Consider the following 23398-nt stretch of genomic DNA (forward strand, 5'->3'; position numbering starts at 1 on the left):
CAACAACTCAATCACTTTCCTTCGAAAATAATGGACTCATCAGTTGAATCATGGGATGAAGGCAGTTATATGGATTCTCTACCAGAGGGAATTGATTACACCGGGAACGACAAGGAACTTCAGACAATGCTTGACTTTTTAGACTTCAAGAAAGAGAAACTTGATAAAAGCCACTTTCTCTTACAAGAGAAGTCAGCAGAAATACAGAACCTCACTTCACATAAAAATTCCAAAAGTTTTAAGAGTGGAAAAAAAAAGAAAAGTTCAGGTAAACAAAACGTCAAGTCTCAAGTTAAGAAAAAGAGTGAGGAGAACAATGCTGCCAATATGAACATTTCCCAAGAAACAGAAAGTTTAAAAACCTCCAAGGGAAAAAAAGAGAACCTTGAGATAGGGGTGAAAAAACAAACTCAATATGAAGACAAACTTTGCTCTCAGATCAAGAATACCAAAAAAACTTCTCGTCGGTTAGAAACACCCAACTCCGCTGAAAAACCTGTCAGACGAAGTTCATCAAGACTTAAGGAAAAAGACAAGAACCTTGCCATATCTAGGGGTCAAGGAGGTTCTGAGGATCTCCTCAAGCCCATTTTGATAACAGAAATGCAATCCAGTGATAATTTGAGTAAAAATAATTCTGTAACCTTACCTTCTCAACAAGCATCATCTGAAGTCATATCCAAACTCAACGGTCAACAAGTATATGCACAAAAAACGATGGGTGTTACTACTTCAATCTCAAGTGATTTTTCAGCACATAAGACACTCCAACCAAATGTACACGTACTCCTGGAGGAGCTTCGGGAAATTTTGAACTCCTATACAAGTGATAAAGCCAGAGGAAATGTAGGGTTCTGCATTCCCGCTAAACAACGCAAAAGAAGCAATAAAATAATTGATGCAATCAATATCTGGGCAGACAACATCCTCAAATCGACTAGGGACAACTTCTGCCAAACAGAAATATCTTCTCCTCAGGAACAAACGCTCACTTCGACTACACCACATTTTTTTACTCAGTCTCACCAAGACCGTCTCTCAGCTCAACCACAGATCGAGAAACTTCTCCAACAGCAGATTAGCAATATGGGTGAGATGCGCAACAGAGCACCACAACAACCTCCAAAACCACAAAGAGATGTCGCCAAAGAAACTCACAGAGAGGCTGGAGTCAACACCAACATTCCAGAAGTATCGCATGATCTGCCACAATCAGAGAAAGTTACATTATCTCCATCTGCAACCACATCAATTAACACTGCAACTAGTATTAAAGCTGTCAACACCTACATCTCTGGAGTTGGAACTCGGGCAAGACTTGAACAGTGGTTAAGCAATAATTACAACCTCCCTGCAGCGTCACTGGAAAAAACCAACTCTATGATAGATTCTATTGTGGAATGGATCGAGGAGACTATAAAACAAGAACTCAGTGGTTTGACACAAACAGACTTCCCATCACCACAAGGGCAATGCCTTGAAAAACAACATGGAACTGCGAGAAAATCGGCAGAGAAGAATTTGCCCATTGTGGCTAATTCTGAAAAAATCACACAGATATCAATTCCCATACCTTCCCCTCCTCAACAAAAGGACTCTGTAATATCAAATCACGTAGATGAATTGAATGACAGTTCATCTTCATATGTCATACTTGACGAGATCTCTTCCAATACGGAAAATCCTTACCAAGAAGTCAGCTACAGGAAGAAGCAGAGGAAAAACAAGAATCGGCAGATCTATTCAGTGCTGTTATACAAGAACAGATTGGCTCAACCACATCAAAGTAACAGTAACAACCAAATTATTATAAAAAAATTTGAGAAAAAAATTCACAACATCAGACATATTAGAAATGGTACGGCAGTTGATTGTTACACCAAAGAAGACTGTAAAAACATCCAAAGATTTATACTCAACAACCGAAGCCTCCGGCAGTACATATATGTTGTGTGCCCAGGGACCGATGGTTTTAAACAGCACCGACCTCAACCGCAAACATATGCAGGGGTTAAAACTTCAAATAACAAGAACTTTGGACGTACTTTCAATAATAAAACAACAGCAATGTATCAGAAAAATCCAAACCTCTTGGGTGATATTGTCTATGAGTCCGAGGAACAGAATTATAAGAGAGAGGCCTCTTCGGCATTCAGATTTGGATCCGGCTTGGTTTTCTACAATCGTTGTCATCTTAAGAATCATAGTGAAATTCGAAGCAGTCGTACTACATATGCAGGAATCTCTTGTGCTAACCAAAGAAATCTAACCTCAAGAGCTTGTAATACCGTGCATAAGTATGCCGATATCAATGAATCTAAACTGACATTAAACGCTATTGACCAAAAGGACATCAAGCAAGTTATGAATGACTTAGAAGAACAGTTAAAATACAGCAATCTACAGGAGCTCATTGCTAGTGCTAGAATAGATGAACATAGAGGTCAAATCACTTTGATATGTACAGACTCGTCGGCTGCAAAGGTGATAAGTTCGGCAGTCGCGAACAATTTCAAGTTGAAGTTACACTTGAAAAATTGATAACAAGATAACACATCGTTTTCCTACACATATAAGTCAGGTAGCTTATTATATATATAACTATTTTAATATTACATTTGATATACAATGCCTCAAGATAACATCAAGGACGCAATAGCCAACTCCCGGATAACAGGTCAAAATAGCAGACGGGAAAAACACCCAAGATTATGTCGACAAGAGCAAATTCAATGCTCTTCAATGACACCATCTCCAATGGGCAATCTCAAAATACTACAAATAAATGTAGATCGAACTAGAGCGGCAATAAACTTGCTTGTAGATACAGCAATCAAGGATAAGATTGACATAATTGCCTTGCAGGAGCCAGGAATATCAGGGAAGCCACTGCGCGGATTTCCGAAAAGATGGAAAAGATGGATGTCCAGAAATGGGAAAGCGGCAATCCTGGTGCTCAATCCAGACATTAACCCTATGACATATCATACGAGCAACAACATCACATCGATTAGAATCTCACAGCCTCAACATGATCTAATATTAGCTAGTGCGTACTCTTCACCAAAAGATTGTGTTGAGAATGTTCTTAAAGAAATGGACCAACTATTGAAACTGTCCACACAAGCGAACTTATTGTTGTGCGGCGACCTCAATAGTCATCACCCGCTCTGGGGAGACCATAGAACAGATACTAGAGGAAATAAGCTCATTGATTATTCTAATAGGAACAATTTATATTTTCTCAACCATAGTAATTCTCCTCCCACCTTCGAGACGGATTATGGGAAAGGATGGCCGGATGTGACTATTACGAACTCGCATGCAACACTACTGAATACATCTTGGAAAGTGGACGAGAAAGTGACTCTCAGCGGACATAAATACATTTATATACAAACGAATGTGACTATTTTCCAAAAGCCACAGAGACGATATAAAATAACAGCGAGGAAGCTAAAGGTTTTCATCTTGAAAACAAAAAGCGTAATTGAAACAATACAATACAATTTGAGGAAATGTCAAGACAACAAAACCCTCCAACAAATATGCCAGGAACTAATGACCTATATTACTAACATGTGTGAGCAGACATTTCCAAAAGTGAAACCTTCACCAATTCAAAACCTCGCATGGTGGAATGATGAACTAACGTTAGAAAGGAAACGTCTGCGAGCACTAAAGAGGAGGTGTGAAAGAGAAAATGACACAGACACTCAAATAAGGTTAAAGCAATTATATCGAAAAGAAATTGCATTATACAAAAATAAAATCAACAGGGCAAAAAAAGAAGGCTGGATGAGATTTTGTGAAAAAGCGACGGAGCCTTTTGGGAAAGCATACAAGACCGTCACAAATACAAGCTCATTTCTTCCCCAAACATTCCTCGTAAATCCTGATCATCCAACAACATCTTTGCAAGCTGCCCAAAACATTTTAGAAGAAATTTTCCCCAAAAATAATGGGGAAAATGAAAATACTGTAATGCAGTCAAGAAATAAGCAGAATACTGATACCAGAAACGATCCACCTTTCTCAATTCAAGAAATTAATAGAATAATTGATAAACTAAATGTGAAAAAAGCTCCCGGTCCTGATGGAATAACAAACGCATTGATTAAAAGTATACATGCTTTCCACAAGTTCTTTTTCCTGACTCTCTTCAATAAATGCCTCAGCTTCAATATTTTCCCTACAGCATTCAAGAAAGGGCAACTGATACTTTTTCTAAAACCAAGAAAAGATCCGAACAATATCAATTCATACCGTCCAATAATTCTTCTAAACACAATCGGCAAAATTCTCGAAAAATTGCTGACACAAAGAATCAACTACTACATCGAGAAAACGAAGTGGATCAGCGATAAACAACATGGATTCAGAAAGGGGTTCTCGACGGAGACAGCACTATCAAAGATTCATGACAGCATACAAACATTTAAGAGCCAAAAACAAGATGTTGCCCTAATATCAATAGATATTAAGGGAGCTTTCAATAACATTTCACATAAAACAATAGTAAAGCAACTTCTCAACATCTCAATGCCGGACAATGTGAGAAGAACAATGATTGATGCAATCAGAGAAAGACAGATATCCCTTCTTACGGATGAAGGTGAGGCCACTATAATTCAAACAAAAGGGTGCCCTCAAGGTTCCTGTAGTGGGCCTATGATGTGGAACCTTGTCATAAATGATTTACTTACGAAAAACTGGCCAGAAAATATAAAGATTCAAGTGTATGCGGATGATATTGCTATGGTAATTGGTGATTCAACAATCCGCAAGGTCACCGAGCACGCAAAAACAGCAATGGTATTATTGGATACATGGCTCACAAAAAATAATTTAGAGATCGAATTCTCCAAATCCAATTACTTATGGATTTCTCACAAAAAGGGAAGACCAACCATTAGACTGCGAAACAATCCAATAAGACACAATATGAACATCAAATATTTAGGAATAATGTTTGATAGAAACCTGACATGGTTCAAACATGTGAATTATCTGATCACGAAAACACAGAAATGTTTACAAAATTTTAAAAGAATGGCTGGTCCTGCATGGGGCATTAATACGAAAATTAGAAATACGCTTTATAAAGTGGTCGCCATCCGCATTATAGCATATGGTGTTATCGCATGGTTCGGTGATCCCAAACAACAACTAAGAACAAAAGTAGACTCTCTTCAAAGAAAATTTCTGCTATTCATCACTGGAGCCTATTCCACAACACCAAACAGTGCGTTACAAGTATTAACTAACAATCCTCCTCTACATATACTTTTGGAAAACGAAGTACAGAAAGCAAATTTAAGGCTAAAGCGCGAGATTAATATAAACAATGTAACATATCTTCCTACAGATGTAGAGCATAAACATCCACCATGGACGTATCACCCGGTGAAAGATATTTTGCCAACACAGGTCTTGACCATAGATATAGAAGAATCAACAAATCGAATTATTTTCACAGACGGTTCAAAGACCGTGGATGGCGTAGGGGCCGCCTACATCAGTATATACATGGGTGAAGTAACAGACAAATGGAACTGCCGATTGCTAAATAACAACACTGTATTTCAAGCAGAGTTATACGCAATCTGGATGGCGGTCAGTTATGCAAAAAATTGTGCAGAAAAATCAACTATAAAGACAGACAGCATGTCATGTATACAGGCAATACGAGACGTAGAATCCCCTTATAGCCTAGTGCATGACATTAGAAAAACACTGATGGACCACAGGAAGATTGCAATACGATGGGTGAAAGCTCATGTTGGCATTGAGGGGAATGAAATGGCGGATAAATTCGCAAAAGAGGCTACAAAACACCAACATGAAAACCATCTAATGAAATTACCGGCATCCTACATTAAAAATCTGCTCTTGCAAGAAGCGTCAGAGAAATGGCAACACCATTGGCAAATATGCACAACTGGAAGAAAAGTCTTCGACGTAATACCAAAAGTGGGTAAAATGAAAGAAGTCATGCCGAGAGAAATAGTAATGTTCCTCACAGAACACGGTCCATTCGGTGAATACATGCAAAGGTTCAAAATCAGCCGGACCAGTACGTGTAGATGCGGCCATCCGGGAAGCGTGATACACTATGTGACACAGTGTGAGTACACAAAGGGATACCATTTACAGGCGCCACCGAACGGACGAGAGATCTTGTGGAAACGGAAAATTATTTTACAAAGATCTGCAACGAGGAAACTACAACAAGTCTTGGGCTATCTGATAAATTATAAAGAAACTATTTTGATAATAACTGGAAGTAGTGAACAATCCACTAGTGATTCGGAAGTGGAATCTGAAACGGATGCGGGTTCCATATAGAGGGGCGCACTTGGGCTCCTAAACCATAACATTTGAGTAATACACCCTGTATAATTTATGAATGTTTTTGTATATACAATTTCATAGTATGATGGTGGTTTAGTAACCTTGTATATTAGTAGGAGCTCATTATGGCATTTGTTGTGAATATGTGACGTACATAGTAATGTTTATGTGTATCAACAATTATTATAAAAATGGGAATTTATATTTTGTAATTAGCGTATATTATGTAAATATGTGTGGGTAATTCAAATGTGATCGCTGCCACCCAGCACTGTGAACAGGGGCTGTATTTGATTGTTCCCGCCGCACTTTTTAGTATGATAGTAATTTGTAACCTTGAATATATATTTGTATGAGTTTATGGTGATATTTGTACCCAATACTACCTTCATACAGTAATGTTTTTGTGCATTTCCAATGGTATAAAAAAAGGGAAATTTTTGTAAAGTAAATAATATATGCATGTAATTCAAATGTGAATGCCCAGCACTGTCAACGGAGGCTCTGTTTGATTATTCCCGTTGCAGTGCAGGCTCTGTGTGAATTCTCTGTGTGTGTGTGTGTGTGTATATTGCATGTTCTGCAATAGGTCAGGCAAAACTGCTCAGCGCTGTGGACGGAGGCTTTGTTTCTTCGTTTCCCGTCACAGTCGAGGCGCGGTATATATGTAATTTGTATACATTGTGTATTGTGTATTTTGATCATTCTCAAAGCTCTCCCACTTCAACTTGCCAGCTTCTTCCTCTTCTTTCTTGCCCACAAGTCTTTTCCACATTTCTTTCGGAATCCCAGGCTGCGGTCTCCGGCCCTTATGTGCCACTGGGCGCACGTGCAATTTTTCTCCCTAGTCATTGGATTCAGTCACCCATTTTTGTCAAATGGCTCGTATGTTGCATTGGTTGATGGCTGTCTTCCTGGGGAGAACGACGCGAGTAATTCGAAACTTGCGAGCACGGGGCAAGGGAAGCCACCACTATAAATCTTTGCTTACTTTTCCGACACAACTCTGCCTCTTTTGAGGGAACGGAAGTAAGGTGCTTTGCATCAGTCCGGGGTTGTGAGCGGTTCTATCTATCTATCTATATATTTACACTATGATCACACACACGAATGATAAAATGTTTCATAGCATGATTTGAGTTTTGTGTAGGCATGAACAGATAACTATCATTTCGCAGAAGAGAAACTTACACGTGTACCCTTTATCGAAAAGCAATTGCATGTTTTATACCGGTATAAATTTTTAAAAGTGTGTATATTTCATTAAGGTGCAAATTTCTGCAAGTATTCTATAGTTGTTAAAAAAAAATAAATTGTAGTATCTTTTCGTTACAAGTACCCTTCGTTGGAATGAAGTTTGAATGAGTAAGTACTTTATTGAAATGAACTATAGAATACATAATTTAGTGTAAATTTCTTGAAAAATAGTGTTGAATTCATAATTTGTTGAAAAAATCAATTGAATTCATAATTTGTTGAAAAAATCAATTGAATTCATAATTTGTGGAAAAAATCAATTGAATTCATAATTTGTGGAAAAAATCAATTGAATTCATAATTTGTGGAAAAAATCAATTGAATTCATAATTTGTGGAAAAAATCAATTGAATTCATAATTTGTGGAAAAAATCAATTGAATTCATAATTTGGGGAAAAAATCAATTGAATTCATAATTTATGGAAAAAATCAATTGAATTCATAATTTATGGAAAAAATCAATTGAATTCATAATTTTTTCAAATAAATTATTGAATTACAAGCAACTTTTGTAAAAATACACCGTTGCAAGTATCATTTTTCGAAATGAACTGTTGCATGCATTTTTTTGTTGAAAAAAAATATTGAATGCGTTTAAATACACTGTTGAAAGCATTATTTCTTTAAAGAAGCTGTTGCATTTTCATTCTTGGCATAAAAATGACACTATTGAAAGTTTCGTAATAGTTTTATTACATAAAAGTATAAAATTTTTAAACACCTTTTACTAGAAACGAATGCAAAGCATATTTCCAAGTAATTTTCTTTAAAAAAAGACTTGCAGCAAAGAATATAACGGGAAAAAAATGGGGATATAAATAACCATTTTAGAAGAGAGTCTTAAAATTAATTTTTTTTCCCCATATATTTCGTCAGTTATTACGTTTTGCAGTGGCATTCAAGAGTTTATTCACCGATCAATCTTATACCATCTCTGGATAAGACGAAAAACATTTTCGCAAATTACTTGTAATGAAATGATAACGCAATAAACATCATTTCCAATTATCAACCTTAAATGATTTTACATATCTGATCATAACGTTTCGTTTAAAAAGTATTCAAAAAAGCAACAGAGGAGACGGGGAAACATGCCTTCGATTTTTCCTAAAAGAGAACCAGAAAGCTAGCCGCTTCTATAAATAGAATTAGCTGTGATGGCGTTATTTCTCCACGATTCGAACGAGAAGTTTGATTTGCGTAAATTTTAACGCGGCATGCATGCGAGCGTGCATCCATCAACTGTAATTTAATGCATAAAAGCTCGGGGTAGACAGCTTTTGTGCGCGTTCAGTTGCGTATGGCGATAGTTTCCGAATAGATTACAACTAAGAAATGCGAGATTTGATTAATTCTTACTTTCCTCCAACCATCTTAAATGTTGAGATACCATTCGTTGTGAGAGTAAGTAATTCTCTCCGGTAGGAGATCCGGTTTTAAACTGATATTTCTCCTCAAGATCCGTGTAGAACATTCTCGAAATACCAAATATATATATATATATATATACACACACCATACTTACACACATGTTGAAGTTATTAATCAGAACCGAAACCGAAAAGGAATCCAGCAGCTTGCTTACTGATGCAGATAATTACGTGAGATCTGTCTGAATGTGTTTTGCATCCTTTCGCTGCTCCGACCTGTTTCAATTACCTGCGACGTGGGATTTTACAAGAAAAGTTTAGAACATTTTGTATTCCCAATGCTTTACCGACCATTAGTTATACGGCAAACAAGAATTATGTTTTAGTCCGACAGAGATTCCAACGTTTTCGGATGCCACGCTGGTTGAGCATTGATGTATAATATAAATGTATATCAGGTTTTACCTATTATAATTTTGCGGTTCTCGAAATTTCTAATACGTTTGAAATTATTTTTAAACGGTTCTCTCATGTGTACGGAACATGGAAAAAATATGGGATCAAAGTTTAATCATGGATGCGTCATGATATTGATGACCAATATGGCTATTTTCACTTTCGTTTCATGGGAAATGCGTGGTTTTCATTTGCACTTTTGGTTTCGAAACAATGCTAATTAACGCCTTGCCTATACAGTGTAATTACTTAATTCTCCACTGCCGCATTTTACTCGCGAACCGTAGATCCTAGAATCGTATTTCCAATTAGAAAATCATTCAAACAGCTCCAGCTATAGAACTCCAATTCACGTTGCGAGGGGTTGTATAGTTATTAAAATAATTAATTGTATAGTTATTAAAATAAATAATTGTATAGTTATTAAAATAAATAATTGTATAGTTATTAAAATAAATAATTGTATAGTTATTAAAATAAAAAAGTACGGACACCCTATCCTCAAAAATTCAATTAGAAAGTTGTTGCCCTGCCTGTCCTGATGCCAAATAAAATCTAATTGCAACATTCACAGAAATAGTTGAATTTAAAAATTGGAGGAAATTTGTTCATCAACATAAATGACGTATCTGAGTTCTACTCGTTATTTGGATAAATTTTTTTTTGTAATTGGAAGTATATGCCTCTAGGACCAACGGCTCGCTAGTAAAAAGCGGCGAGGGAAAAATCAAGTAATCACCCTGTATATTGACTTTCGCAACCATACAGTGCGCGAGTATTAATAGCATTTATAGTGGCGAGATCTATACGAAGGTACCGTTTTCATAATATTTACTTGAAATCGTTGAAGGAAATGCTTCGACATTATGAACGTGTTGCTTCAACTGGAAGCTCTGGGTCTTGATGATATATCATTGAATGGTTTGAGAGATGAATGGAATGAAATTCAATCATATGTAAGATACCAATGAATTAATTTGAACAAGACTTATGTCTGTTTGATACTGTTTAAGGAGGTATGTGCACTCAATTTTGCCAAAAAATACGACGAAGCTGGGCTGGAATAGATCTCGGCATCGGGATAAGTCCAGTGGCAAAGTTCTGGCGTTCATTCATTCATGCCAAAAAATACAATTTTGAATTTTTAGATACTATAAAATTTGATCTGCATCTATCTACCCCCCCCCCCTTTGAGTTTTCGCTCTACCTTCTTTAGAAAAAAATTTTTTAAATATTTTATTATAAACTGCTGGTAGACATCACAAATACTGTATATGCTTAATGTTTTATATCAAAATGCACTTTCTTAAAAATTACGTTTCTTGCTAGATGAGGAACATGTTATCAGACACCACTCGATCTTGCCTTGACACTTTGTGTGTGTCTTAGCATTGAGGAGTTGCATACTATTACGAGAGATTTCTTATTCAAGTGGATTTAAAGACATTTTATGTGTGGCACAAAATATGGATCAATATGAAAGATTTTTGCAAAAATTTACATGCCGAAGTTAAAATTCGAAAAAAAATAACTGTGAGATCTCACAATAACCAACAATTAAAATCTTAAAACCTTTCATTGAATTGTAAAAATAAAATGTCTCCAAAAATTTGAGGGGGGTGGGAATTCAGTGCCTAAAGTGAATAGAAAGCTAGTAAATGTTCCTTAAAAGCAGGGAATTTTTTTTACAAGCAGCAAATGAGAAGCCAAGAACACGTGCCTACCCCCTTAAGAAATGCTTGACAATATTTTGATTGTTTGTCTTCAACTGAGTGTTATTCAATATTCATGTGATTTCTGGCGAGTTTCGATGTTACACCTGGCTTTTGCCATTAATAAAAGAAGTATATAATTGAAAAATTCACTGCTCTCTCTACTGACCTCCTTTTAAAGTAAGATTAAAGCCACAGCACTCTTAACAGAATAATATATAGCTTCTAATAATGTAAAAATAATTTTAAGCTCACGGATCCCCTTAAATGCAATGGAGTCTTTGGAGAGGTCCAAAGACCTCTAAGGGGTCCGTGGATCCCTGGTTGAGAACCACTGTCCTAGGGCAACTGAAAAATCGGCTAGGACAGGTCTTTCAAACCGAGACGTCTAGTCTCTTTAGTAGAAGTAAAATATAAATCAAGTTCCCCTCATAGACGCCAGTGCAGTAAACAAAACTAACATAGTAGAAACAATTTCACGAAACGCAAAGTAAGAAAAGCTTCGCGCAATTCTACGAACCGTTCCTGACTTTGTCATTTGAAGATGCACTTATTTTCTGCAGACGTTTTTAATATACATAAAAGCATGTTTTCCATATTAAATTTTTAAAGAATTCTGACCACACGCAATAGTAAGAAAAGTTTAATTTCCGAGTCTTGCTCCGTTTTTATCGCTTTCATCATATGCACTCTCTTTTCCGTACCTTTAGAATTAGAAGTAAAAAAAAAATGATTGATTACCCAGCGGAATGCAACGATAATGTGCATCCTAAGTAACTGATGGCTGGAGGAATATTAATGGGGATTATTTACGCACGAAGAATAAATGTGTGTGTGTGCACTCGTATATTCCTGCCTCGTGACATCAAGGCGTAGGTTGACAGGAGTGGGAATCGGTCAGTTACGAAAGCGGTCATTTGTCTCCTCTGGCTATGTCATACTAAATAAGACCCTTGAGAATTCATTCCTTTTGACGGTTGGCGTAATTCATCATCATCCCTTACTCTCACAATTTCGGAGATGAACGTTTTTACTTGTGGTTTTTTTTTTCTCGTTTAAAGTTTGAAAGTCTTTAATGCTAAAAATAAAATCCTCAGTATAAGAAATAAAATAAAATGAAACGCGCATCTCAAACCTAACTCATCTCTTTACGCACACACTCATAATAAAGTCACTAAGTACGGCGTATTTGAGTGGCAAAGATTTCGAATGAAGTTGAGATAACTTGAATGGTGGAGAATTTAGCACTCGAGAGAAGCTTTCATGCTGCTCTCTGCCAAATATTCTAGTCATTTCAGGGTTCCCGAATTAAAGAAAGATGGCTAAACTTTGACAAAGACGAGTCGTGTACTAGTATTAGGATCTCTGACGGCTTATTACTCACAGGAGAATGGTTGAATGAAAAATCAGTGCATCTGACTCTACAAATAAACATAACTGTTAGAAGATGAGTGGGAAATTGTGTTATTTTAGAAATATATAAATATATAATATAAATAATTATATGGGATCCATATTTGTTATGGGCATCTGTTTCTCAGCCACTTCGTTGTACATTTTGCCTGTTGTGGCTTTGTATATTTGTATATGAAATCACACATACAAAATTATTGCAGTGTTCTACCTAGTTGTTGGTTGGATCTCCAGGCGTTTTGGAACACTGATATCTATGTAAGAAAAAGTGCAGGACGCGTCGGGTAGTGAAGTGTCCTACTTAGCCCGAGTGGTGCAGTGGAAAGTTGCTCGCCTACCATCATAAAAACTGCCGTCAGGTATGCGGGTTCGATCTTGAGAAAATACATGGATAACAAGTTTTCCATACTTAACCTGAGGCAACCACCGATAGATGGCATCTTCATTTCCGACCAAACTTGAACGGTAATAAATTGCTGTTTGGTGATGCGACCGGAGTGTTAAAGTAGTGGTGTCCTACCTAGCGGTTTCTCATTTGAAAAAGTCTCTCCGCAGAGAGCGAGCTGACTTTAAACACGATACTCTCATAACACGAAAATTCACGCACTTGCCATTTCCATTTCATAACATAGAAGTTAATTGACAGCATCAATAAAACACGAAACAATCACAACTCTGGCAACCTAAATACGTTAGGGGCCGCACAACTTACAACACACATTCCATCATGCACCAATTCCTTAGAGGAATGCTGACGGAATGCATGAACGGTTAAGTAGTAGCAGTAATACAGTAGTTCCCTCGGAAGACACATCTATCTTCTCCCAATAGTCTTCATTTGCCAAAACAAAAGTCTTTCTTCTTCCCTGCATTTTTATATAGTTCCCAGCTTAATCGAATATTACACATTGTGAAAATCCTCGTGTTTTACGTAAATAAACAACTTTTTCTAAGTAAAAATGAAATTTGTATGTAGTTTGTTTATTTACCTCTACTTTTTCCTAGATTAGTACCAGACGTGTATTAATTGCACCTACTGTATCCTAAACTCATATTCACAGTTACTGATACACTTAATTGCTTAAGTCTCAAATCCCAAACGATGTAGCAGAACCACTCATGCGCCCTCGTATTCTGACAGGCATACCAAATCAGTATGTACAATACTATTAGTATGCACTGCACTGTACAACCACTACTTCTGGAGTAAAATACTTTACATCAGTAGCTCTTATCCGGAGGCTCTTCGAGAGGTTTCAGGAGGTCCACGAGCTTAGATGAGAAAACAATTAATTCACTGATTTCACATTATTAGGTGCTGAATATATAGCAAACAGGATTCGAGGCTTTTCGGCATGGTTACGTCTTATTGACAAAGAGAATCCCTTGCCCGCATCTTATTGGTGGCACAGAAAGTTAGTGGAGCTTAAAAGGTGTTTTATACCAATAGACACTCTGGCTGGTGTCACAATTTGTTAACTGATGCCTGAAGTCGGGTTTTCCTAGGAGCAGGTTTCTACAGTGCACGCAGTGTAAAAATGCTGATTGGTCAAAGAAAATCTGAATTTCAGGTTTTTAACCAATCAGCGTTTCCACGCTTCACACGGCGCAAAAGTTCTATTCCTAGGAAAACCCAGCTTTATTCTGAAATAGCCTGGAAAACTATATTTCCAGCGAAATACTGGGTGGTTATAAATAAACTAACACTACTCATGCGTATGTAGCGCCACCATTCTGATGGAGGTATTTTGATGAAACTTTGGATATGGGATATGTGGAACATGCGGAAAGGAAGGTTTCAATAAAAAAAATTAGTTCACTTTTTGACCGCAAGGTGAAAAAACGGCGCTTTTTTATATCATTTATCTTTTTCCCATGGTCCCAATAACGTATATACCAAGTTTTAATGAAATATATTCACCACAACGGACGTTAGATAAGTCGGAGTAGTTTCAGTATAATCAAGCTGAGTAATGTCAGTTGAATTACACTATTTCACCAAACACCAATTCTGGCCATATCGGTATATTGCAATTTACTGCCATTAATGAGAGTTGCCGTTGTGGTGGTCGAGTGGTCATAGTGACGGACTCGCATCGCGGGGATCCGGGTTCGAACCCCACCGTCGCCACAGTGGTGGTCGGCTGAAGTTGGTTTTCTGTGGTTCCCAACTTCAAGGCGCGAATGCGAGCCGATCTCCCCGTTAAAAAGTCCCGCTACAGAGAGCAACAGGCCTACAACGTTACAAATATTCAATCATTACACTTCACTCACAATTTGAAGTATAGATGGCAGCATTGAAATATCAGACACAACACTATCTACACGCTCAGACTGTTTGGTGCACTCACTTTGTTCCAGACTCTGCCACGAAGCTGGGCTGGAAGAGATCTCGGCAACGGGATAAGTCCGGTAGCAGAGACCCTGGCGTTCATTCATTCATGTCATTAATGAGATGGGCTGGAAATGAAGACGCTGTCTATTGGTGGTCGCCTCAAGTTGAATTATACTGACACTACTGCGACCTATGTAGCGCCCGTTTTTGAAACTCGGTATATACGTTATTTGGACCATGGGAAAAAAATTAAATACGATTAAAAAAGTGCCACTTTTTCCCCTAGTGCTCAAAAAGTGAACTAATTTTTTTCATTGAAACTTTCTTTTCCGCATGGTCTACATATTCCATATACCAAATTTCATCGAATTTCATCCAAATTTCGGGGGCGCTACATACGTATGAGTACTTTCAGTTTATTTATAACCACCCTGTATATAAACAAAATAGTGGCGAGGCAGTCATACGCCTTATTGTGTGAGTGTATTATGTGTGTGTGTGCGTGCGTGCTCACGTGTGCGTATGGTTTCCGCTCATGTCAATACCTAGGAATAAAACTAAATTAGTTTTTGTTCGAAAGTTCGTTCTTATCAGGAATGTTCTATGGTTGCATAACCTCCAATCGATGCGGAGAAAGCACGCTTAAATACGATACCTGTAGAAGAAATTATCCTTCATCGGGTATTACTTTTCATAAATCGCGGAAATTCTTAAGAAATTCCAGAGAAAAGCCGCGGGTTCGTTTCGTTTTCTTATCTCGGCCCTAGTAAAAATGATGGATAATAGAGGGTTCCTTTCCTCGAGCACGCTTTTCTCTTATCGTCTATTGCTTTAAATGAAGGGGACATTTTCTAATCAAGATTATTAAGAAATATGCGGTAACCCTTGACTCTGTCTTCTCGTGATAGCCAAGGGTAAGAAACTAATGAATGGCATTGTGAGGAAGCATAACAACGTCACTATTCTCTGAAAAGAAAGGCTTCGTTCCTTCTCAGACTCCTTCCGTTCTTGAGCTGCTACTTGTTTTCAAACTCAGTTATAAGACACAAAACTGAATTTTCTGTTAGCTCTAAATCATATTAACGTGAACAATATTTTCTAGTTTTATGATGGATTCCGATAACTATTTATTAGGCGTCCGCGTTTTTGTGAATTCTTTGTTCCATAATTGCTTTTTAAAGTTACTTAATCCATGCTTTATATCTGGTATATAAATAATTGATGATAATAAAACTGAGATAATGAAATAGGATTCAGAATTCACTGTTGAGCAAAATTTAATTTTCCAGTAAAAAGTTAAGTTTAAAAAATCATTGTTGAGTGAAGAATTACGCAAAAATGTTTCTGCGGAATGAATGATTTGCATGGCATTCTTATTAATAAGCGGGTTAAAATATTTATCGAAATTCACTTTGTAGGACATAATTCATTATTAAGTGAAGCATTGAGTCTACTGTTGAGTGACGAATCATTTTGAGAATCGATTTTTGATAGACTACTGTTTCCAATTAATTGCTGAGTGAAGTTTTTGTTTTCAAACATTGTTGAGTGGAGTTTTTTCAAACATTGTTGAGTGGAGCTTTTTCAAACATTGTTGAGTGGAGTTTTTTTAAACATTGTTGAGTGGAGATTTTTCAAACATTGTTGAGTAGAATTTTGTTTTCAAACATTGTTGAGTAGAGTTTTGTTTTCAAACATTGTTGAGTAGAATTTTGTTTTCAAACATTGTTGAGTAGAATTTTGTTTTCAAACAATGTTGAGTAGAATTTTGTTTTCAAACATTGTTGAGTGAAGTGTCAGTTTTCAAACATTGTTGAGTAGAATTTTGTTTTCAAACATTGTTGAGTGAAGTGTCAGTTTTCAAACATTGTTGAGTAGAGTTTTGTTTTCAAACATTGTTGAGAGTAGAGTTTTATTTTCAAACATTGTTCATTAAAGTGTTACAGTTTCCAAACATTATTCATTAAAGTGTTACAGTTTCCAAACATTATTCATTAAAGTGTTACAGTTTCCAAACATTGTTCATTGAAGTGTTACAGTTTCCAAACATTGTTGAGTGAAGTGTTACAGTTTTCAAACATTGTTGAGCGAAGTGCTACAGTTTCCAAACATTGTTCATTGAAGTGTTACAGTTTCAAAAAAACATTGTTGAGCGAACTGTTAGTTTTCAAACATTGTTGAGCGAACTGTTAGTTTTCAAACATTGTTGAGCGAACTGTTAGTTTTCAAACATTGTTCATTGAAGTGTTAGTTTTCAAACATTGTTCATTGAAGTGTTAGTTTTCAAACATTGTTCATTGAAGTGTTAGTTTTCAAACATTGTTCATTGAAGTGTTCGTTTTCAAACATTGTTCATTGAAGTGTTCGTTTTCAAACATTGTTGAGTTTTATTTTCAAACATTGTTGAGTTTTATTTTCAAACATTGTTGAGTTTTATTTTCAAACATTGTTGAGTTTTATTTTCAAACATTGTTGAGTTTTATTTTCAAACATTGTTGAGTTTTATTTTCAAACATTGTTGAGTTTTATTTTCAAACATTGTTGAGTTTTATTTTCAAACATTGTTGAGTTTTATTTTCAAACATTGTTGAGTTTTATTTTCAAACATTGTTGAGTTTTATTTTCAAACATTGTTGAGTTTTATTTTCAAACATTGTTGAGAGTAGAGTTTTATTTTCAAACATTGTTGAGAGTAGAGTTTTATTTTCAAACATTGTTGAGTTTTATTTTCAAACATTGTTCATTAAAGTGTTACAGTTTCCAAACATTGATCATTGAAGTGTTACAGTTTCCAAACATTGTTGAGCGAAGTGTTACAGTTTCCAAACATCGTTGAGCGAAGTGTTAAATTTTTCAAAAATTGTTGAGAGTAATGTATTGTTTACGATCAAATATGGAGCGCAATATCTTTCAATTAATTATTCAGGGAAGTATTGTTTTGCATGCCTTATAGATTTATTTATTTTAGAGTTAGGTATTACGATGGAAACATTATGAATTATTCATTGTTAGGTTGAGTATTCTTATGTAGACATTACGAATTATTCATTGTTAGGTTGAGTATTCTTATGTAGACATCTGTTTGTTGACTCTCTGTTTACGAACTTGATTCATTCCTGAAGTCCGTTCGGAAACCAAAACAATTTCTTCCACAGCTATCAATGTAAAATGAATTAATTCGCTCCTAGGAACTAAAAAGACATTTAGTGTACGTTACAGTACTTCAAGCTCATGAGCATGACGTAAACTTGCCGTAAATAATTTTAAACTGACTCTCAAAAAAATAAGATAAATACGAAAGAGATGAAATGCACAAATTAACATAGTTTAAAAAATTGAATGCAGATGACAGCACTACATATAATAAGTATTACACAGAAACAAACTTCACGGAAGGTTAACTATACGTACACACATTCCAACATATACCAATTCGTTAGAAGTTCCGCAGAGGAATATGGACGAGATGCATTTTTGGTTTAGTAGTAGTATTTTCCTTTGCATTATTTTTGGACTCTAAACCTTCGTAAATGTTCTATCTACTTTTTTATTATTTTGCTACAAAGACAACGAATCTCAATCTTTCTTAAGAGCCCATGTGCACTGAACGGGACTGTACATGGGCGGTCGGACATAACTCGGGCCAAAGCTCACAGTTGGTTACACTGCCACCAGATGGTGACTTATCCAAGGATGATGTACCGTGTACCGTATATACTCGTGTATAAGCCGACTCGTATATAAGCCACCCCCCCCCTTACTTCAGAACCACCAAAACTGCAGTAAATTGAAAACCCGTGTATAAGCCGACCCCAAAAAATCCGTGCATTTCAGAGAAAAAAAATTCTTATATTTCATGCAAAATGAATAGCTTACGGAAATTTATAATAGAATTGATTTAAACTTTTTAATCCGTTTCTTCTGAGTCTCCAAGCTCATGGTAATCCATTAGATCATAATAGGGGGGTGCGGCATCTTCTTTTTATCTTCATCTGGGCTGTCATCGCCATTGTCACTTCCAGAGGATATCTTCAGTTCCGTCCATCGCATTGCTGATGCAACACTTCTTGAAGGATCGGCGGAAACGGAATTCCACTCCTCATGTACAGGTTTCTTCAAGGCACCACTTTTTTTTTGTAGTTTCTTTATCATCGGAACTCATCCATTCGATCATTCCTCAAATAGTCTTTGAGAGGCTTGTTGATGCTCACATCTAAAGCCTGTAATTCTCCTTCAAAACTTGAACCTTCACTCGTATATCTCATATATCCCCTTCACCATCGCTCTGCCAATTAAATGCAGTAGTGCATTGACGCCATGGTTGGTATAAGAGAATAGGGATGATGACAATTCAAACGTCATCTCACGCCATCTTAGAAATGATGTGTAAATTTCACAAATGTGGCTGGAAGTACATCTTTACCCCGGGAGTTACCAGCAACCTTACAGGCAGGGCCGTCATTTCAACTTTTCCGGGGGGGGGGGGCAAACATTTTCCAGGGAGGAGCAAAGCACATGTATTCAATGTATGTATATATATATATTTGTATATATATATATATATATATATATATATATATATATACCATTTTTAGTGTATTTTCAAATGCCAGGGGGAACAACGGCCCCCCTACCCTCCCCTCCCCCCCCTAAATGACGGGCCTGTCCACAGGAACTAATGGGTATCATGTATTGATGACTGATGCTAACTAATTGTATATGTTATATGATGTAATATGAATGAATGATAATAAAGTCACCATACGATGATTAAGATACTGGAGATGCAAAATGTTAATAATGATGTGATTAATACTATATGAATACGATAATATGGATAAAAACGATAATGGTGAATAATACTCAACTTGAGGTAAAATAAGGAATGCAATATGTGTAATTCATGAGGTAATTACAATGGCATATGCAGTATATCAGTTCTGGCAGTAGCAGAATGGAGAGAATCCGCCACAATCATTTATCTACATGTCAGAGACCCGGAACATTGGGTCTGGACATCTCGAGAACGTTTTTAGGCTTTTTAAATCAAAAGTATCGGTGATATTATAAATGCAGATTTCACGAAAATGTTCTGTCTCTCATAGTGAGAGTTGTGTAGAGAATCATAGAAGTTTCTGGAGAGCGTTTTGATATAATCTATAATTGTTTCAATCTTGGTATTTCTGCGTATACGCTTATTTCCGATAAACCAGTGGGGGGGGGGGGGGGATCTGGTAAAACTTCGGAGTGTTACGTTTTGGTAACGTTCAAGAGAAGTAATATTAGGATTTCTAGCATACATCCAGGCAGGAGCTGTATAAAGTAATGTGAGACGTACGATCAATTTATACAAAATGAGTGTTTTGTTGATAGAAAGAGCCGTATTACGCCTGCGAATGTGGCTGAGGGCCCCCTTCTGCTTTTTTGACATTTTTAGTAAGTTCACAGAATAAGTTCATTTTCCTCTAACCATATGCTGGATTTATATTAACCATATGAAGATTTTTAACAGCCGGCTGATGTGAAGATGATTTTTTAATAAAGAAACTAGTTAGCAGAGAGTGATGTCATCCTGGGATAAGTCGCCATCTGATGGCGGTATCATCAGTTGTGGCCTAAGGAAGATCCGACCGTTCAATATACTGTACGGCCCCATTCAGTGCACTCGAACTATAAGGAAAGATGCCTCTGTAGTGTAGTACGCTCATCCGGCAAGTGAGAGGATGTGGGTTCGATTCCTCCCAAGGGCAGTTGAATTCTCTTTCTTTCCTAATTATTTATCTTCGCATCAGCCAGCTGTTAAAAACCTTCGTATGGTTAGCGGAGAGTGACGTCATCCTCAGAAGAACGTTTTCATGTGGTGATATCCGTGTTCAGCAACAAAAACCATTCAGAATTGTATATTTTCATATCGCTAATTTCAATGTTGTCCACAAACACCGCTCGTTAAAGCACTTCATCGACACTTTACATGCTGGTATTTCCAGAAAAGGCTGCTAGAACTTTTCATGATGATATTCGTGTTCAGCAGTTTAAAATCATTCGGAATTCCATATCTTCATATGGGACGCAATTCCATTGTTGTCCGGTGTAACATTATATTAACAAAGGACCGTGTCGCAGATGGTACGGAACACATAAATTAAATATGAACAACATTTTGTGTGTGTGTGTGTGTTTTTTTTTCCCAAACTTTTGTGATGCCTTATAATTAGGATTCCTTAAAATGCTAGGATATACTTGTAGCTTATCCAACAAAAAAATATATCAAATTCTTTTCCGTCAAAGAAGTAATTTCATTTTACGGATTGATAAAAAAAAAAAGCATCACCATCATGTACTTCGATTACTTCTCTTTCTCGTAAACATTCCTCAACACATCATCTCCAATAGCGTGTTAAGTCGTATATATATATATACCCAGTGTTCCATATGCTTCGAGAACTCTCAATATTTTAAGCTTCAAAGCTACTTACAATGCTTTTAAAAACGAAACAGACATACATGACAAGGAATTTCTATTTGCCATCGAAGGAGATTTCTCCCTATTTTTTATGTATTTTCCTGTTTTATTTCCCAAATTCATAGGAAAAATACGGATAAAAATAAAAAGCTTCACAATCGATTCATTTCCTTAGAGTGTGTTTTAAGAAGATTAAAAACTTGGGGGATTGGCGAAAAACCTTGAGTTACTGTATCTCGCTTGTAAAAAAAAAAAGTTGTTAGGCTTTACGTTGCAAGAGGTTACGAGTTTAATTTCCACTGAGAATATATACTTTTATCTATCGATCAATATTGGCCAGTTTTTTTTTTTTCTCTGATTTAAAATTCTGGTTACGGATAACTGATCTAACACAAACACATATGGTTTCACGATGAACATTTGGCGACGTGCTTGAAATTTGTTATATTTGTCATCAGTGAAAGATATATACAGGGTGTCCTGTAAGTGATAATGTGGCCTTTATCTCATCAATCGCCTGTCGTAGAGGAATAATTCCAATTTAAAAAATGCTCGAAAGGCAAGCACTGAGTGCTAGTATTTTTGTTGCCACTGTAATGCCACCTGTGGTTGTTGCATCGTTCATTGCAGTTTCAGTGTAATAAGAGCTCCTAGAGAGAAAATACAACACTAGTTTTCTGTTTTTCTGCCAGGTAAGAATGTTTTCCATATTAGGTGCGTTTTTGTTATTTTGTGATGTCCACAAAATATGTGGATACGTTTCAATAATGATCTGAGAACTGAGAATGTGGCACGAGTAACTTGGGTTTAGCATATATGGCTTAGAGGGTGGGTCGAATGAATGTTTCGAGTTATCCTTCAAATAGCATCAAAATTAACAGAAATTCGTCATAATAACGTGTAAAGGTATTTCCATCTGATACTTTACGTTTTCAAAACTATTTTTGCATCAAAAAAATAATTTTTTAAACATCGAAAGGGGGGGGGGGCATAGAGGGATCGTGCCCCATCCCTCTTGAAGTGCTCCCAAAGTGCGTTAGGAGGTAAGGGACAGAGCTGACGAACTTTTGCTGACGGGAGGGAGGACGGTCAGAGTTTGCCGACTTTTGCTGACGGGAGGGACGGACGGTCAGAGTTTGCCGACTTTTGCTGACGGGAGGGACGGACGGTCAGAGTTTGCCGACTTTTGCTTACGGATGTGGGCGAGATAGGGTGTCAAAAACTGCTAAAAATCTGCTGACGTAATAATTGAATTGTGGCCAACACTTTATAATTTTTCCAAACTAAATTTTCTAGTACAAAAACCGTAATTACTTTCCGTCCAACTACGAGTTCTCCGAAAAAAAAAATCGAATTAAACAAGAAATTTCAACATTAAATTCGATAGAAAACTCAAGAAGCGTTCGTAAAAGTTCGAATCAACCAAGTTATACACTGTATCCGTAAGTTGCATGCGTTAAAAATGTCGTTCTCTCCAAATTGAAGAACTCATTAAATTTATTTCGTGGCGGAGTTCATCCGACCAGAATAATAGACCAATATACGAGCAATATCAAGTGGATTCGAGCAGACATTCAATACAAATATTGACTAGGTCCAATTTCTCAGGCGTTCCGAAGTATAACTACGATACACAGAAATTGTTATCATCAAATGGCGTTTTCGTTAGGCGCCGTAGAAATTCTAACGATTTCCGTAACGGCTGCGTCGTTTCTACTTCGGTGGGTTTTGTATCACAATCTAAAGTCTGAAATGAATCGGTATACGCGTCCTCTGCTGAATTCATATTGCCTATTTACATGATATGATACATTGAGTTTTCAAAGAAACAAAAGGAAGGGGGGAATAAAGCAGCTGTGACACTTTTATTTATTACCATTGTCCTTTTTTTTAATGTTATTTTAGATGGAAAGGAAATATTCTCTACAAAGGAACATCCTGTATGATCTCGATTCCACCAGCGCGAATCTTATCGTAATACCTCCACCGTTGTCAATTCTTGTAATTGATGGCGTTATGGTATCGATGACTGTTTGA

At 36.6% G+C, this 23398-nt stretch overlaps 1 protein-coding gene across 1 annotated transcript; it reads left to right on the forward strand.

Annotated features, from left to right (window-relative positions):
- Window positions 1–2628: 2628 nt before the first annotated feature.
- Window positions 2629–23398, forward strand: LOC149077108 (uncharacterized). Its single transcript, XM_089242347.1, has 3 exons — window positions 2629–3725; window positions 4179–4761; window positions 23267–23398. Exons 1-3 carry the CDS (start codon window positions 2629–2631, stop codon window positions 23396–23398), a joined length of 1812 nt encoding a protein of 603 aa, XP_089098473.1.

The sequence above is a fragment of the Pholcus phalangioides genome, unplaced genomic scaffold (assembly GCF_987345545.1).
Source record: "Pholcus phalangioides strain wild (caught in Gottingen) unplaced genomic scaffold, Ppha-v1.0 ptg000015l_1, whole genome shotgun sequence".
NCBI lineage: Eukaryota > Metazoa > Arthropoda > Arachnida > Araneae > Pholcidae > Pholcus > Pholcus phalangioides.

Excerpts from the sequence above, each read along its gene's own strand:
- LOC149077108 (XM_089242347.1), top strand. The coding sequence starts at position 2,629 with ATGCCTCAAGATAACATCAAGGACGCAATAGCCAACTCCCGGATAACA. Across the intron at positions 3,726-4,178 it reads GACACAGACACTCAAATAAG|CTTCAATATTTTCCCTACAG; the intron begins GTTAAAGCAATT and ends TAAATGCCTCAG. Across the intron at positions 4,762-23,266 it reads ATGCGGATGATATTGCTATG|ATGGAAAGGAAATATTCTCT; the intron begins GTAATTGGTGAT and ends ATGTTATTTTAG.